We start from the raw sequence: 16538 nt of genomic DNA on the forward strand, positions 1-16538 counted from the left end.
TTCTTGCTCGTGTCTCTGATGGGGTTAGAAAGCACCCTCTCCCATGTTTCAGCATCAGAAAGGCAAGGGTCTCTCTCTCCACACTGACCCCCACACTTTTGGCTCTGTGGAGGAGACAGCAGCATTCTGAGGGGACAACATGGGTCTTTGTTTGCCAGACTTCTCACAAGAGAACTTGGTAACAGCAATCAAATTAATGAATGCAAATAAGAGCTTAATTTTCCCATTTGTTAGCCAGCTAGGGAAAAAGTCTTGGAACAAAAATAATGCATCTTTCATTTTAGACTCACAGAACTGGTAAAGGAGAGCAGTAATTTTCCTGAAATCAAAATCCCAAACCTCAGGAAATGTTAGGCTCTAATCTCATTAGATTGTGCCACCTGTTCAACTGTGATACTGCGGCCCAGGATCATGATACATACCCTAAAATCAGCTTCCACACAAAGGAACACTTTGTTACCTTGAGTGCGCCAAACCCTCTTTTGCCAGGGTGTGTGTGTTCCAAAGCCGCCCCACATTTAAGGTATCAGCTAGCAGGTAAGACCAAAGAAGCCTCTCAGGACGCCAGCATCATAGCATCTAGACCCCACTCAAAAAAATAGGTTGAAACGTTCCCCAGGGAACTTTTGGCCTTGGGCAGCCAGGAAACCCTTGCAACTCAGCCCTCCCCAGAGCCGTTCTGGTTGATCCTTAGGCAGGATGATGGGGAAGGGCCTGCTCTGCAGTAAAAGGAAAATCCACGGCCTGGAGGCTTCTAGTAGTCTCTCCTGCTCTTCTGCAGGACCCTGCCAAGGGCAGCCAGGCAGCATCTATTGAGTCCTGAGGCAGTGCTCAGTGCAGTTCATCTCCTTTTGAGCTGCAGGGGTTGAGAATCTCCAAAAGGAGGTGGTAGCATCTGGGAAGACCTGTGGGCATTTAAGCTGGCACATGCAAACAGCTGCAGAGGAGATGCAAGTTTAAGACGGGGTGGGGAGGGGAGTTGTTGGGTGGAAGGGGTGGGTTCTGAGTCAGTGACTTGTGAACAGGAAAGCTGCTGTCTCCTAGTGTGATCCCCTGTTAATGCCCACGTTGTCACCCCCACCCCACCTGCAGTTTATGGGAGGCTGGTTTGCACATCCTATTTTCAAGAATGGCGATTACAATGAGGTGATGAAGACACGGATCCGTGATAGGAGCTTGGCCGCAGGCCTCAGCAAGTCTCGGTAGGTCCTGGTGCCCAAGTACTCAGCCAGGGAAAGGTCAGGAGGAAGTCTAGTCTGTGATACCAAACTGAGGCTCCTGGTAGACAGCTCAGTGGTAAGAGTGTGGCCGTTGGGGTCAGAGAGGCCTGTCTTAGGCAAGTTACTGTTTATCTCTGAGCTTCCCTGCTTGCTGGGGAGACTGAACATGATTGTGTATATGAAGCTCTCAGCCGAGGACAGGGCCTTGCTATGTGTTTGACCAAAGGTAGATGCGGTTATTCTCTGTAGAACAGCCAGGAAATATGTCTCAAGGGCACCCACTTCTTAGTAACCTACCACCTCCATGAGGGACAAATTCCCCAGCTCATCCTATTTACTATTATCATCACCACCTTATGTTATGAGTGAATGTGGGTAGGAGTGGGTGACTGCCAGGCATGTGATTTTTGTCATTTGGCCTGTAGGAGGTGATGGTTGCACCAAAGCAGTCCTACTTAGGGCCCACTCCTCTTATTGTCAAGGAAGTAACAGCAACATCGACACCTAGCATTTATCCATCTTCCAGTGGCACTCTTAGTCCTATTTAAGGAGGAATAAACTGAGGCACAAAGATTATGGCAAGATTACCCAGCTACTGAAGTGACAGAGTTGGGATGTGAAACCAAGCTGACTCCAGGGCTCACATTCTGAGTTTAAGTCATCTGGCTAGGGTTAGAGGTGAGGTGTGCGGAAGGGGACAGAGTGACCTGACCCTCCCCTCCCTGAGCAGGGGAGGATAAAAGGAATTCCAAAGGTATGAATTCCTAACATAGCCGGTGAGTCTTCCCCTTATGTAGCCCAGCTGTGCAGGTTCAATAACCCAGTCCCCATCCTTACAACACACTCCTGCCCTGGTTGGGGCAAGTCCTGCGGAGCGGGCTGTGCCTCAAGGTCTGATCTGCCAACTCTGGCCTCCACCAAGCAAGTTCGCACTCTAGTCCACCGACACAACTCTGCTGAGCACCTCCATGTGCCCAGGTCAGGGCCAGGTCCAGTAAAGTCCATGTAAGGGGAGGCTTCCAAGTCTGGCTCCTCAAGCTGCCGACATGCCAGCTGGGAAGAGAGTAACTTCACCACTAAAGTTCTCTTCCTGAATTTCTCCATACAAAGAAAACTCAGATGAGATGAGGGTGGGCTGAGTAGAACCAGGAGCTTTCATGGACAATGTGGGACTTTAGTTAAGCTGGGCCTTGACAATGAAGTGTGGGAGAGCAGAGGGCATTCCAACTGAAGGGAAGGGCGTGAGAGCTGGCCTGGTGGGAATGAGTGGGGTACCTGCAATTGAGGGTTGGGAGGACTGGCCCAGTGGGTTGGGGGTGGGGGTCCAGGCACAGGGGCTCAGCCTTGATGCCACAAGCCCTAAGGAGCTACTGCTAGCTCCTGGGCAGGAGAGTGAGGGGTGTGAGGGGTTTGGGCTTTAGTTTTCTCCCAGCATTTCAGAAACCCCAGTGGGGTAAGGTTTTGATCCGCCAGGTGAATGGCAGCAGAAATCTCAAGATGAAAGTGTCAGCTGCCCAAGCAGGGTCATCTCTAAGCAAGCCTAAACTAGCAGCCCCAGGGGTTTCCTGTCAGGACACACATACCATCAGATTCGGCTGCGGAACCTGTAAGTGCTGCCCCCAAGTGCCTGTCAGTCACGTTCAGTAGAAAAGCCTCACTTAGACTACACGTGGAAAATGCTCCACCAGAGGTTTAAGAAAAAAAAAAAAAGTGTAGTAAAATCATATGAGCATAAAAGTCCAAATCTCAAAAGTTCAATAAATTTTAAAAAAATATTTCCCCTACTATAAGGATGGACTTTGGAGAGAAGAGGCATGCCTAAACAAACCACAACAGAAACAAAGTACCTTAGAAAGGACAGATTATGGAAATACAAATGATATTAAAACCTGGTGACCATGAAGGATTAGTCTCAAGGGATGTATCTCTGACATGTTCTTGACTTCAAAATCTATCATAGATGGTAAACATCTGAAGTTGCATGTCAATTTCTGAAGTAAATAAAAATGTGGATATGGACATGTGTGTACATAATGTCTGTATGGCCCTGAAGAGGTCATTTATAAAAGTCACTTGTAGTTCCATTTGGCCAACGCAGGAAGAGAGAGGATCTTGTCACAAAAAAGGGCAGGGAAGTTTATGGTCTGGTGGGAGAAGCCTCACCTCGGGTGCTTCAGCAGCAGCTGGAGGGACCTCTCCTTGCTTCTGGACAGCTGCCCACCTCATCACCACCAGGCCTATAGTTACAGCGCTCTCCCAATCCTGCCCTGGGACATTCTCTTCCCAAAGCATGATGCTCAAGCCCCCCCACTTCTCATGGCTTCTTCCATCCAGGCTCCCAGAGTTCACGGAGAGTGAGAAGAGGAGGATCAATGGCACCTATGACTTTTTTGGGTTCAATCACTACACCACCATCCTGGCCTACAACCTTGACTATGCCTCTTGGATCTCTTCCTTTGATGCAGATAGGTAAGTCAGCCAACAGGGCACTTGGAACAATCTCTGGAGAAGACAGCAAGGTGCCTCTTTGCCCAGCTCTTACTGCACAGCCTCAGGAAAGCTGCCTCCTGGTGCCATACATCCTGGGATTTGAAGATGAGTCCACTCCTAAGATACCTAATCAAACCTCTGTCAGTCGGCTAGTAATACCAGCTAGCATTTCCAAAGTGCTTCCCATTGAGACAGACATACTTGAAGTTTTTGTCAAACACGTTCAAGACTTCAAGTATTTTTCTTCCCTTGGTTTTCTTCTTTTGTCAAATTTGTTTCACTTATCAGATGTATTTCAAAGTAACAGTAAGGTTGGTGTCCCCCCCTCCTTTTTGGGGTAAAGGTGAAACTATTATTTCCACTCACGATGGAAACATCAGAAAGCAAGAATAGAAATTCTTGTGGGTGTCATTCCAGAAGTATATGTGTATGTGTAGGGGGTTATATTACCTCTCCTCTTCATAAATATAATATGTAAGTACATATATAAACTATATAAGATATATAGTATAGTTTATGTAGTATGTATTTACACACAAAAATATATTACCAAAAACCAAGATTATATGTGTGTGTGTGTGTGTGTATACACACACACACACACACACAATCTTGTTCCTTTTATAACGAGCATGTTTCCACATCAACTGTGATTCTGTCTAGGTTCTTTTAAAACAAACACCTACCCTCCCCCACCACTGCATTCTGCAAACCCCAGAGTCAGACTTGCAGGGGGCTGAGAACACCACCCTGCTGGTCCCTGTCCGAGCACTCACTGGACTCTTGCTGCCTCATGGTTCCTTGCACTGTCTCCCCATGACCTGTGTTCAGACTTACAAAATGTTCTGGGTCCAGTTCAGCTGAGAAAGATAAATTCAGTTACTGATAAGACTGTATTTTTTTTTTCTGAAGGATTTGGACATTAAGATCTAAATAATTCGTCCTTATTTGAAACGTATGACTCTGCAGAGAAAGACAAATACCATGTGATCTCACTCATGTGAAATTTAAGAAGGAAAACAGAGAACATATGGGAAGGAGAGAGGGAAACAAACCATAGGAGACTCTTAATAGAGAACAAACCGAGGATTGGTGGAGGGAGGTGGGTGGGGATGGGCTGCATGAGTGACAGGTATTAAGGAGGGCACTTGTGGTGATGAGCACTGGGTGTTTTATGTAAGTGACAAATCACTGAATTCTACTCTGGAAACCAATATTGCACTGTAGGTTAAGCAAAATTTAAAAAAAAAGTGATTCTGGAGACATTCAGGTTTTTGTGCTTCCCCCGGAGGTGCTTCTTTGGCACAAGCTGTTGCCCTCTCCTGGTCCATCACTGGAGAGAGGCAGGGTCTTGGGCACTTAAAGCAGGTCCCAGCCTATCTGCTGCCCGTCCTCACCAAATGGGGGCCCCAACCATGGGTGCCTGTGGCCACACCTGTGGTGTTGACTAGATGTCATTGACACGGGGAAGCCCATTCTCTCTCCTGACACAGCACTCAAATCCTATTGGAGGCTGTGATCAGGGAATCCCAGAGCCTTTCACAGCCTTTGGACGGTTCAGTCCATGAGTAAAGCCATTCATCTGTAGAGGTGCAAACAGAGCTCAGGTGGCCTGTCACAGCTACACCAGCAATGAGCAGTAAGACTAGAACTAATGAAAAGGGAATGTGAGGCAACCTAACTCTTCTGCAGTTAGTTATGACTGTCAAGTCTAGACTAAACCTAAGGCTTTGCCTAGTATAAATCCTGCTTCGTGTTTTGTGCAAAGGGCCTCTTGGGATTTACAAACTGAGACCTAATCTCCTGTATTTGAACCTGTGTAGGGGAGTTGCCTCCATTACAGATCGCTCCTGGCCTGACTCTGGTTCCTTCTGGCTGAAGGTAACACCTTTTGGCTTCAGGAAGATACTGAACTGGTTAAAGGAGGAGTACAACAACCCCCCAATTTATGTAACAGAGAATGGAGTGTCCCAACGGGGAGAAATGGACCTCAATGACACCCTAAGGATCTACTACCTCCGCAGTTACATCAATGAAGCCCTCAAAGGTAGGAAAGGCCCATCCCTTCCTCCATGTGCACCTTTCACCACTGGAAACACCTGCTAACGTCTCCAGTTTGGGGAATACTGAATCCACGAGACCCCATCATGAGAAAAAGGTGGCTTCTCACTCCTCTTGGGTTTAAGCTTTTCTTTGAGGCTGCACTCGAGTCTTTTCCTTCCTAGATGTAAGCTCTGCAACCAAACCCTGTTGCCTGATTAAGAGTGAGACCTGAATTCCTGGCCAGGGTCATCTGCTCTGCCAGATGATCCCTGATGTCTGATGTCCCTGAACAGCAGCGACCTGCTGAAGGCAGGGGCTAGGAGGAGGAGGCGCAGGCTGCGGGGGCTGTCTGTAGGGTCTTTTGTTCCTCAAGCAAAAGTCTGAGACCCTCAGCTCAGCAGAACCCCCTGGGATGGGATTAGGACAAGGGACTGTAAGTAACTCTGAGTGAAAGAGAGTGCTGCGGCAGCGGAAAGAAATGGTTAGAAAGTCCTAGCCCACTGAAAATCTTTTCCAAGGGCCACTTATTTTCTTTAGGAAGAAGCATTAACACTCTAAGGCACTCCCCAAGACTGGTATCCCAACATGTGGAGACAGAGGATTGCAGGTGACTCAGCAGGATTAACGTAGCCTACCCAAGTTCCTGATTCCCATTCAGGACTGAGCCTTTCTAGGAAAATGCTGATGGCTCTTAAGCTGGGAATGTAGGAGAGCTGTGGGCAGGCGTGGCTCCTGTAGGCCCGGCGGAATGGGGTCTTATAAGACAAAGGAAGCTCATGCTGTGGCCTCTGCATTTGGGCAGCTGTGCAGGATAAGGTGGACCTTCGAGGATACACGGTTTGGAGTGTGATGGACAACTTTGAGTGGACCATAGGCTTTGCAGAGAGGTTTGGTCTGCATTTTGTGAACTACACAGACCCTTCTCTGCCAAGAATCCCAAAAGCATCAGCCAAGTTCTTCGCCTCTATAGCCCGGTGCAATGGCTTCCCTGACCCAGCTGCAGGGCCGCACCCTTGCCTCCAGCCAGAAGGTGAGCCGTGGCTCTGGGAGGGACTAAGCCAGAAGGTGAGAGGGGCCTTTTCAGTCTATTTTCTTCTTGTTTATTCCCCTCCTCTCTGTCTTTCTCATATTTATTTTCATTCATTCATTCAATATTTTCTTTGAATGCTCCAGACATTCTTAGGATGAAACAAAGGAACCAAGGATTAACGTTACATCTAGAAACTAGGCCCTGGTCTGGGAAGAACAAGTCTAGGTTCTTGTCCCAGCCCTACCACTAACTGTGCAGCCTGAGGCAAGAAACTAGGCACATACCTCCAGGTGGATGTGAGGATCTAATACAATGACTGCAAACACAGTGCTTGGCATGATGTAAGGGGCCTAATACTTGAATGACTGAAAAAGCATTAATTACTACAGAAAAGAGATAATTATCCACTTTACTCCAATTGTTGACAGATTTTTAAAAAAATACAACTACTTCAGAGGTTCAGTAACTCGGGGAAAGAGAGGCATCCTGTCACCTCAGCCAGGAGCTCGCTCTGGATACCTGTGTGACTCTATCCCAAGGACCTAGGTCGGGCTTAATATCGGTTAACACTGAGCTGGTAAGTACATCTGTATGAGTGCATAAACTGTCCTCTGTCTGCCTCTCCTAGCTGCTGGACCTAACGTCAGCCCCCTGCAAGAGGAGGAAGTTCGGTTTCTGGGGCTAACACTAGGAGCGACAGAAGCCCAGACAGCTTTGTACGTACTCTTTTCGCTGGCAATTCTCGGTGTCTCCTGTGTTACATTTCTGTCATACAAGTACTGTAAGCACTCCAAACAAGGGAAAACACCAGCAGGCCAACAGGAATTGAGCACTATTTCTGCATTCTGACCCACAAGTTACCACTTGCTCCAGTTCTGCAAAATAAGCCGAGTTTGCCTGTATACCTTCACTGCCCACAAAACTCCTTAGGACCTTCTACTCTGCCCATGCCAGATTTCTTCACAATGGCCTTCACTGTTAGAGACTACATGAATCTTGAAGGCTCTCAATCTCTAATTAAAATGGAAATACATGCATCTTGTCCCAGTATCAGGAATTTATTAGAGCACTAGAAGACCCTGCACCTGGCTCTTGTGGAAATAGTAAAAACCATAGCAATCCTTTTTATAAAACATCAACTCCACTGTGCAGATAGACTGCATTGTCATCTCCTGCCCTCTCTTCAAATTGCCTCTCAGCCTCAGACCTTGTGTTGCTCAGAAAAGAAAAATGGTACTGTGAGCTATGTCCTATATCCTATGGCTGCTTCTCCTTGAGAAGGCAGGTTCCACAGAATTTATGCAGTCACACAAGCCCTCTGGGGCTTCTAAGCTCTTCCACCAGACCCATGCTTTCTGCTTATATTACATATTCCCTGAGCAGAGATACCCTAACATTCAAAGAGAGATGACCTCTGAATGATCCCTTATTCCTCTCATAGCCACCTTTTATGTCCTTCCTGCCTTTCCCCTGCCCAGGATGACTTCTAAGGACCCAAGAATAGCCTTCAAGGCCCATGTAATCTGCCCTTGGTTCACTGTTTCTTTTCTTTCCCTCTCAATTTGTGGTAATTCTGAACCTTGTGTAAGCCCTTGACTATACCCTCTTCGTGTCTTTGCAAATACTATTCCAAATACTATTCTTCTCCCTAGGATGCCCCTTCTTCTGAAAATGCCCTTCAAATCTCAGCTCAAATAATGCACTTTTCCCTCTGCATAGCTTGCCCTGAATTCCTCAAAACATTCCTTCCTCTACTTTGCTTATAAATATCCCCTATTACAACTTGTCCATATTATACTGGAAGTGTGTATTTCTCTACTATCAGCCTCTTGAGGATAAAGGACCATGTCTCACTGTCCCTAGCAAGCACATTTTGCAGACAGGGCACAGAAAGCACACCTGCTCCTTTTGTGTGTTCATTCACAAAACACATCCAAAGTAGTGGTGGAAGCACAGAAGGATGATGTGGTCTTTTATCAATTCCCTACAATGTGCTAATAATAGACAATCTCGGTACAGAATACTTAAACACTTATTTGGTCTATACATTCTTTATAGATATCAGGGAGGATGTTATTTATAAATAAAGAGTAGTTTTCAGCTAGATTTAAAACAGTGATCATGGGGTGCCTGGCTGCTTGGTTGGTGGAGCATGCTACTCTTGACCAGGGGGTCATGAGTTTGAGCCCCACATGTGGTGTGTTTACTTAAAATTAAATAAGTGACTGATTATGCTTGAAATTTTGTTTCTTGCAGGCATTCCTTACCTGAATTTGTTGTATCTATAGAAAATTCCTATCAAATGTTTCACTGCTGGGGGCCCCAACCGACAATTTATGGTATAGAAACAATTTTCCTCCATCAATAGATTGGAAAAGTTTGTCAGATGGGGATAAGGGTGGTTCTAAAACTGAAAGAACTCAGTATTCTATGCTGTCAATTACCTCTAACTCTCAAAATTCAATGTAACTTTTTTGAGGAGGGGGGCATAGACTGATAGTTTCATATTAAATAAACTTGTAAGAACAGAACAATCTGGGCAAAAAAAGAACATTAAAACATTATAGAGCTAGTTATAAAAAAAATAGCTTGGTAGCAGAGAGAAAAGAAAGATCAACAAAAGACAAGGCTGTACACATAAACAACTACATCTGGACATAAAGGCCAGGACAAAGGGGACATGCCAAATTAGGGGGACAGACGGAGTAGTCCACAAATGGTGGTAGGTCAAGAGGTTAGCTCCTGAGGATGTAAGCCACAGGGAAGTGAGCCAGATCCCATCCCAGGATACTAGATTTAAATGTAAAAAAACTGAAACCATGAAGAGTACTAGGACAGATGAATTTTTTAAAATTAATTTGCAAAGAGAGGTATTTATAAGACTCAGGGCCCAGAGGCCATAAAGAAAAACTGATAAATTTGATCACACAAATACTGTTGGCAAAAAATTACTGTCAATATACTCATCAAAAGATAAACAGGGAGAAAATATAGTATATGTTAGACAAAGGGCTAAATTTATGTACATGGAATTCTTATAAATCAATAAAGATGAAAAAAAATTGGCAAGTACAGGCAGTTCTCAAAATAAATTGAAATGACCGATATTAAAAGACACTCAACTACATTCATGATCAACACAATGCATATAAAATGCATATAATTTTTCATCACTGACAAAGATGAAAAATATAACTGTTGGTAAGAATGGGGGGAAATCAACATTCTCAGACACTGTTGGTGGGAGGGTAAATTCATAGAGCCTTTAGAGGTGGCACTTTGGCAGCCTCATTTATAATCCAAACTATAAACACTCCATGACTCAGTTATACAAACATATCCTACTGGTGTATTTTCACAGCTAAGAAGATACTGCCCCAAAGATGTTCAGTATAGCAGTAGCTCTAACAGAAGAACAAAAACAAGCGGGGGGGGGGGGGGGAACAAAACAAAACAAAAACCTATAATAACAGATGTCACCAGAGAATGGATAAGTTGGGGTACATTTACCAAGTAAAATGTTACACAGACATTAATAAGAATGAGGTAGCTATGTGTTGACAGGGAACAATCTTCGAGACTGTGTAAGTAAAAACCTAGATGCAGAGTAGTATATATATATAACTGTATTTAAAAAATATCACAGGGTGCCTGGGTGGCTCAGTTGGTTAAGCAACTGCCTTCAGCTCAGGTTATGATCCTGGGGTCCAGGGATCGAGTCCCACATCGGGCTCCCTGCTCAGTGGGGAGTCAGCTTCTCCCTCTGACCCTCTTCCCTCTCGTGCTCTCTCTCACTCTCTTTCTCAAATAAATAAAATCTTTAAAAAAATAAATTAAATAAAAAATATCACATATTGGCTTATATATGCGTAACATTTTTCTGAAGATTACAAAAGAAACTGTTATTAGAGGTTACCTCTGGGGACTAGAACTGGGATAAGATGCAAGGAAAGAGACGTTTTCATTTTACAGCCTTCTATATCATTTTGAATTTTTTTTACCAAGCATATTTTTTAAATTATAAAGCTGAGGAGGGAATCCTCCTACTCAAAGATTGTGGACCATTCTTTTATGTCCATTTCTCTGATATTTAATTTTTTTCAAGCAAACAGACTTGAGGTACTCCAAGTTTCTGCAAGCATATTTCTAGTAGTTATTAGCAGGGTCACACCCATTTGAAAGGTTTTGGGTTTTTTTAAAATCACATATTGCTGTATTTTTTTAAGATTACAATCCTTGACTTAAATGGGATGCTTGGTGGAAGTTTTTCTTTTCCAAACTCATTTTAAATTATGCAAGTAATATGATCATTGCAGAAAATTGGGAAAACCTATTAGGGTGCAAAAAGAATTAAAAGAACATATAACCATCTTACCATTGTTAATGCTTGGTTGTTTTCTTTACACTATGTTAATACAGGTACTATTTATATATAAAATGTGTTTATAAAGCTGAGATCATACTATACCTACAAATCTGTATTCTGCTCCCCCCAACACATAACAGGTAGTCAATGAATGTATGTTAAACTGAATTGACAAATTAGTACTGTACCATTTCTCCTCATCAGAAGTTAATTATTTCTGGAGAAGGCATTTGGTTGGTGTAAGACCTAATGAGTATGTTTGTACCTAAACTTTGTCTACACTTATGATCATTCCTTAGAAAAAATGATCAAGGAGTTTGAAACATTTAAGGTTGCTGATGTTTTCCGGAAAGAGTATACCAGTTTTCACTCTTACCAACGTCATAGCCCGGCTATTTCCTTGCCTTGTTGCCCTTTAGCATTTTTAAAAATCGTTATTTCATAGGTGAAAACAAAGTTTGCTCTGAGAAAATTTCTTCCTCCTGTTAAAAAATTAAGTCTGTAAGTTCACTCAAAAGCGCTATCTTCCAATCTAAAAATGGAAGGTTAAAAAAGGAACTGTCAAGCTTACTCTCTTCTTCAAACATGATGAGTTAGTGGTCTCCACTACCAAAAACAAAGGGATGAAGTATCGTGTAAGTCAGGTTAACAATCTCTTTAAATTCTTAAGAATAACCAAATGAGCAAAAGGCATATCTTTATTCCATACTTCCTGTCCTACCTACAGGTACCTTAGGTCTTTGAAAGGTGATTGTCCAGAGCAAAACTTCATGATAAAGGCGAGAGAGAACTAGCTGTAACTCAGCAGCGGTTTTGCATCTGAGGAGAACAAAGACCATATATAACATTACACAAAGTGATGCCTCACTGACTTAGGACAGACAGTAACATAGCATCCATGTGTGTCAGAAAACGTCTTCCTCCTATATCAAGTAGGGTAGTCACAGCTACTTTCCTGAGATAGCTTCAGGGCAGTATTGGGGGAAAAAAAATTAAACACATGACCTCAACAGAGCCCTGTGCAACAAAAAGATGCTAAGGTAACAAAACTTAAAACAAAACTAAGATCATTTCGATTTTTGGAAAAGATTTTTTATTGTGTTTAAAAACTACAAGATTTTGCTTGCAGCTGATGAGCAAAAAGAGAAAAGTTAAACATAAATTATCATCTGATTGGCTAGTTAAAAATGCTCTGACTCCGAGTCAAATTACTCAGTGACATACCAGTTACTTTGTGTGGACTTAAGAGTTCTGGAGCAAAATAGCTCTAAACAAAACATGTCATCTGAGAGCATGGGGCTAACAGGTATATGAGATACTGAGTAAGAAAGCTGATAAAGGGGGGCTGTGGCAGACCTTTTGATTCTTTTAGGCTTCTAGCAGTTGGTTACCATATGCAAGGACCTAGCGGCCAGTTACTTCATCTCTTGAGTTGTCCGAGGAGTTAAACAACTTTAACCCACTAAACAAGAATAAAGGGACACTTTATAGACCAGCTGGGAAACAAAAAAGCAGTCCCACTTCTCCAGTAGAATTTTAGTTGCATTAAATCATAAGGGAAACAATGATTATTGCACATACTGTACTTGTCACACTACATCTGTTGAGTAGAATTTCCATTCCAGGTGTTGTTTTCATCTTCACCATCATCTTGAGTCCTCAATCTGTAGATCTTCCCCTCCTTTTTAAAGTCTTCCCCCCGTTTCTCCAGCACTCTTTTCCTGACTGGGTCCCTGACGTAAGGAGAGAGGGAGAAAATAGAAGGTGACAAAAACTAAAAGTAGCAGTAATACAAAGCTGTTTCCTTTACACTTCCATCAGAACAGGCAGCTGTATTTTACAGAGAGTCCAGAGGAGATGATCATATGCTAACACGGCACAAGACTATACACGTTTTTGGAAGGTTAACTTCATCTGTTTTCCAAGCCAAATCAGCCCAGTCCCTGCTCCATTATTATGGATCTCTTGATGACTTTCTAAGCTTTACGTGAATAGGGCCATCGCTAACTAATCTTTATTATTTACGCAAACTGATTTATCTACTAAAATGTGTATAACTGGGGCACCTGGGTGGCTCAGTTGGTTAAGCGACTGCCTTCAGCTTAGGTCATGATCCTGGAGTCCCGGGATCGAGTCCTACATCGGGCTCCCTGCTCGGCAGGGAGTCTGCTTCTCCCTCTGACCCTCTTCCCTCTTGTACTCTCTATCTCTCATTCTCTCTCTCTCAAATAAATAAAATCTTTAAAAAATAAAATAAAATGTGTATAACTTACACGGCACCCTAGAGCTTATCCAAGCTCCATTTCTAGCCTAATTTACAGAAATCATCAATTATTAATTTTTAATCCTTTCATAATCTGTAAGAAGGATTGATTTATACTGGCAGATAAAGTCCAAATGGCGAAGGAGCAGGAGACCTAAATTTCTTCTGGTCCCAGGAATTCAGCTAGTTATCAAACCATTCTGAACACCTACAAACTCAACAAGGAGATCGAAGAAAAGAACAGCTGCAATGCTATGAACAGAAAAGCGACCACTTTCTGGAAGGCAGGAGGTGCAGAGAAGCGAATCTAAGGCGATACTCGGGAAGACACCGTGGGGGGAGGGAGACCCCATTAGCTGCTACCAGCAAGTAGTAGAGCAGCAGAGCACAAAATCGAAACTTTTAGAAGTCGGCTCCGCAGAGGGACGTTGCTCCAGTGGCTAAGTGGGGGGTGGGACCCTCGCTGGGACAGTGTGGTCTCAGGGCCCTTGGGGTCACAGAAAGACCAGGGGTGCTTGAGTGCGGGAGAGCTCCCAGGTATCAGAGTGGGGAAGCCAGCTGCAGAGATGGAGCCGAGGAGCGGGCTCTCAGCTCGGGGTTGCCATAAACCATGATCCGTGGCACAGTTTGGCCACTGCTCTTCCAGCAGGGACCCAACAAGTGTCAGATCCAGGGAGACTCCCCTTCCTCCCCCGAGAGGAGCGGCGCAGGAGCACACCACAAGGATCTACTGGGTTTGCAGACTCCAAACAGGGTCGTGAGCCAGAGATAGAAACGCTCAGTCACAGGCCGGGTGAGCACAGAGTGCAGCCAGAGACCAGGGAAACGGGAGTGACTGACTGCTTTTCTCTGGGGGCGCACTGAGCAGTGGGGCCCTATGTTCTTGGCTCCTCCAGGGCAGAAATTGGGAGGCCGCCATTTTCACTCCTGTCCTGCAAAGCTGTACAGAAAGCCTGCAGGGAACAAAAGCTACGAGAGCAAACCCGAGATTACTTAGCCCAGACCCAGCAAGGGCGGGGCAATTCCGTCTCCTGCAAAGACATTTGGGAACCACTGCAACAGGCCCCTCCCCGAGAAGATCAGCAAGAACAGCCAGCCAAGACCAAGTTTACTGATCAATGCGAACAGCAGAACTCCAGCACTAGGGGAATACACCACATAGAACTCATAGCTTTTTATCCCCCATGATTCTTAGTCTTTCAACTTTTTAAAAAAATTTTTCTTCTTTCCTTTTTCAACCAACTTATCAATTCCTTTCTTAAAATCTAATTTTCATTTTTACAGCCATATTCTATCCCTCCACTTTACCTTATTTTTGTGTGTGTGTGTGTATGTGTATATATATATGTTTTTCTTTCTTTAAACTTCTGAGATGCAGTTTCTTCTAACAGACCAAAATACACCCAAAATCTAGTGTATGGCTTTGTTCTATTCACCAGCCTGATCACATTCTCTCCTTTTCCCCCCCCAGTTTCAGGTCTCTTCTGATATGTTTAGTGTGTATTTCTCTGAGGTCATGGTTGACCTTTGAGTATTTTGTTCTCTCGTTCATCTATTCTCTGGACAGAATGACAAGATGGAAAAACTTACCTCAAAAAAGAGAACGAGGCAGTACTGACCACCAGGGACTTAATCAGTATGGACGTTAGTAAGATGTCAGAACTAGAGTTCAGAATAATTATTATAAAGATACTAGCTAGGCTTGAAAAAACCACAGAAGACACTAGAGAATCCCTTTCTGGAGAAATAAAAGAACTAAAATCTAACCAAGTTGAAATAAAAAATGCTATTAATGAGGTGCAATAAAAAATGGAGGCTCTAACTGCTAGGATAAGTGAGGCATCAGAAGACAGAATTAGTGATACAGAAGACCAAATGATGGAGAATAAAGCAGCTGAGAAAGAGAGAGATAAACAACTACTGGATTATGAGGGGAGAGTTCAAGACATAAGTGATACCATAAAGCGAAATAATATTAAAATAATTAGAGAATAAAATAATTCTCCCAGAAGAAGAATAAAGGGGGGGCAGAAAGTATATTGGAGCAAATTATAGCAGAGAACTTCCCTAATGTGGAGAAGGAAACAGGCATCAAAATCCAGAAGGCACAAAGAACTCCTGTCAAAATCAATAAAAATAGGTCAATACCCCAACATCCAATAGTAAAACTTACAAATCTCAGAGACAAAGAGAAAATCCTGTTAGCAGCCTGGACAAGAGGTCTGTAACCTATAATTACGGAAACATTAGATTGGCAGCAGACCTATCCACAGAGACCTGGCAGGCCAGAAAGGACTGGCATGATATGTTCAGGGTACTAAACAAGAAAAATATGCAGCCAAGAATACTTTACCAGCTAGGCTGTCACTGAAAATAGAAGGAGTGATAAAAAGCTTCCAGGACAAACAGAAACTAAAAGAATTTGTGATCACCAAACCAGCCCTAAGCAAAGAGAAAGCCTAAAAGTAACATAGACCAGAAAGGAACACAAACAATATACAGTAACAGTCACCTTACAGGCAATACAATGGCACTAAATTCATATCTTTCAATAGTTACCCTGAAGGTAAATGGGCTAAATGCCCTAATCAAAAGACACAGGGTATCAGACTGGATAAAAAGCAAGACCCATTGATATGCTGTCTGCAAGAGACTCATTTTAGACCCAAAGACACCTCCAGACTCAAAGTGAGGGGGTCAAAAACCATTTATCATGCTAATGGGACATCAGAAGAAAGCTGGGGTGGCAATCTTTTATTAAACAAATAAGATTTTTACCCAAAGACTGTAGTAAGAGATGAAGAAGGACACTATATCATAATTAAAGGGTCTATTCAACAAGAAGATCTAACAATTGTAAATATTTATGCCCCTAACATGGGAGCAGCCAATTATATAAGCCAGTTAAGGACAAAATCAAAGAAACACATTTACAAAAATACTAGGGGACTTTAACAACCCCCTCACTGCAATGGACAGATCATCTAAGCAGAAGATCAACAAGGAAATAAGGGCTTTGAATGACACACGAGACCAGATGGACTTCACAGATATATTCAGAACATTCCATCCCAAAGCAACAGAATACACATTCTTCTCTAGTGTACATGGAACATTTTCCAGAAT

General features: G+C 43.4%; 2 protein-coding genes across 4 annotated transcripts in view; one reads left to right on the forward strand and one right to left on the reverse strand.

Annotated features, from left to right (window-relative positions):
- LCT (lactase) overlaps nucleotides 1-7868 on the forward strand; it is a 47329-nt gene extending 39461 nt beyond the window's left edge. For both annotated transcript variants that reach the window (XM_028101371.2, XM_088021733.1), the window contains exons 13-17: nucleotides 1093-1202; nucleotides 3555-3689; nucleotides 5534-5757; nucleotides 6556-6783; nucleotides 7412-7868. In XM_028101371.2, coding sequence (XP_027957172.1) covers nucleotides 1093-1202; nucleotides 3555-3689; nucleotides 5534-5757; nucleotides 6556-6783; nucleotides 7412-7632 — 918 coding nt within the window. In that variant the 3' untranslated portion in view covers nucleotides 7633-7868. The remainder of the gene's footprint in view (nucleotides 1-1092; nucleotides 1203-3554; nucleotides 3690-5533; nucleotides 5758-6555; nucleotides 6784-7411) is intronic.
- Nucleotides 7869-12219: 4351 nt separating this feature from the next.
- Nucleotides 12220-16538, reverse strand: part of UBXN4 (UBX domain protein 4) — a 59216-nt gene continuing 54897 nt past the window's right edge. For both annotated transcript variants that reach the window (XM_028101295.2, XM_088021734.1), the window contains exon 13: nucleotides 12220-12882. In XM_028101295.2, the coding sequence (XP_027957096.1) occupies nucleotides 12744-12882 (139 nt within the window). In that variant the 3' untranslated portion in view covers nucleotides 12220-12743. The remainder of the gene's footprint in view (nucleotides 12883-16538) is intronic.

Source organism: Eumetopias jubatus, unplaced genomic scaffold, assembly GCF_037043125.1.
Source record: "Eumetopias jubatus isolate StellerSeaLion01/CBP00866 unplaced genomic scaffold, mEumJub1_p1.0 scaffold_3, whole genome shotgun sequence".
Taxonomy (NCBI): Eukaryota; Metazoa; Chordata; class Mammalia; order Carnivora; family Otariidae; genus Eumetopias; species Eumetopias jubatus.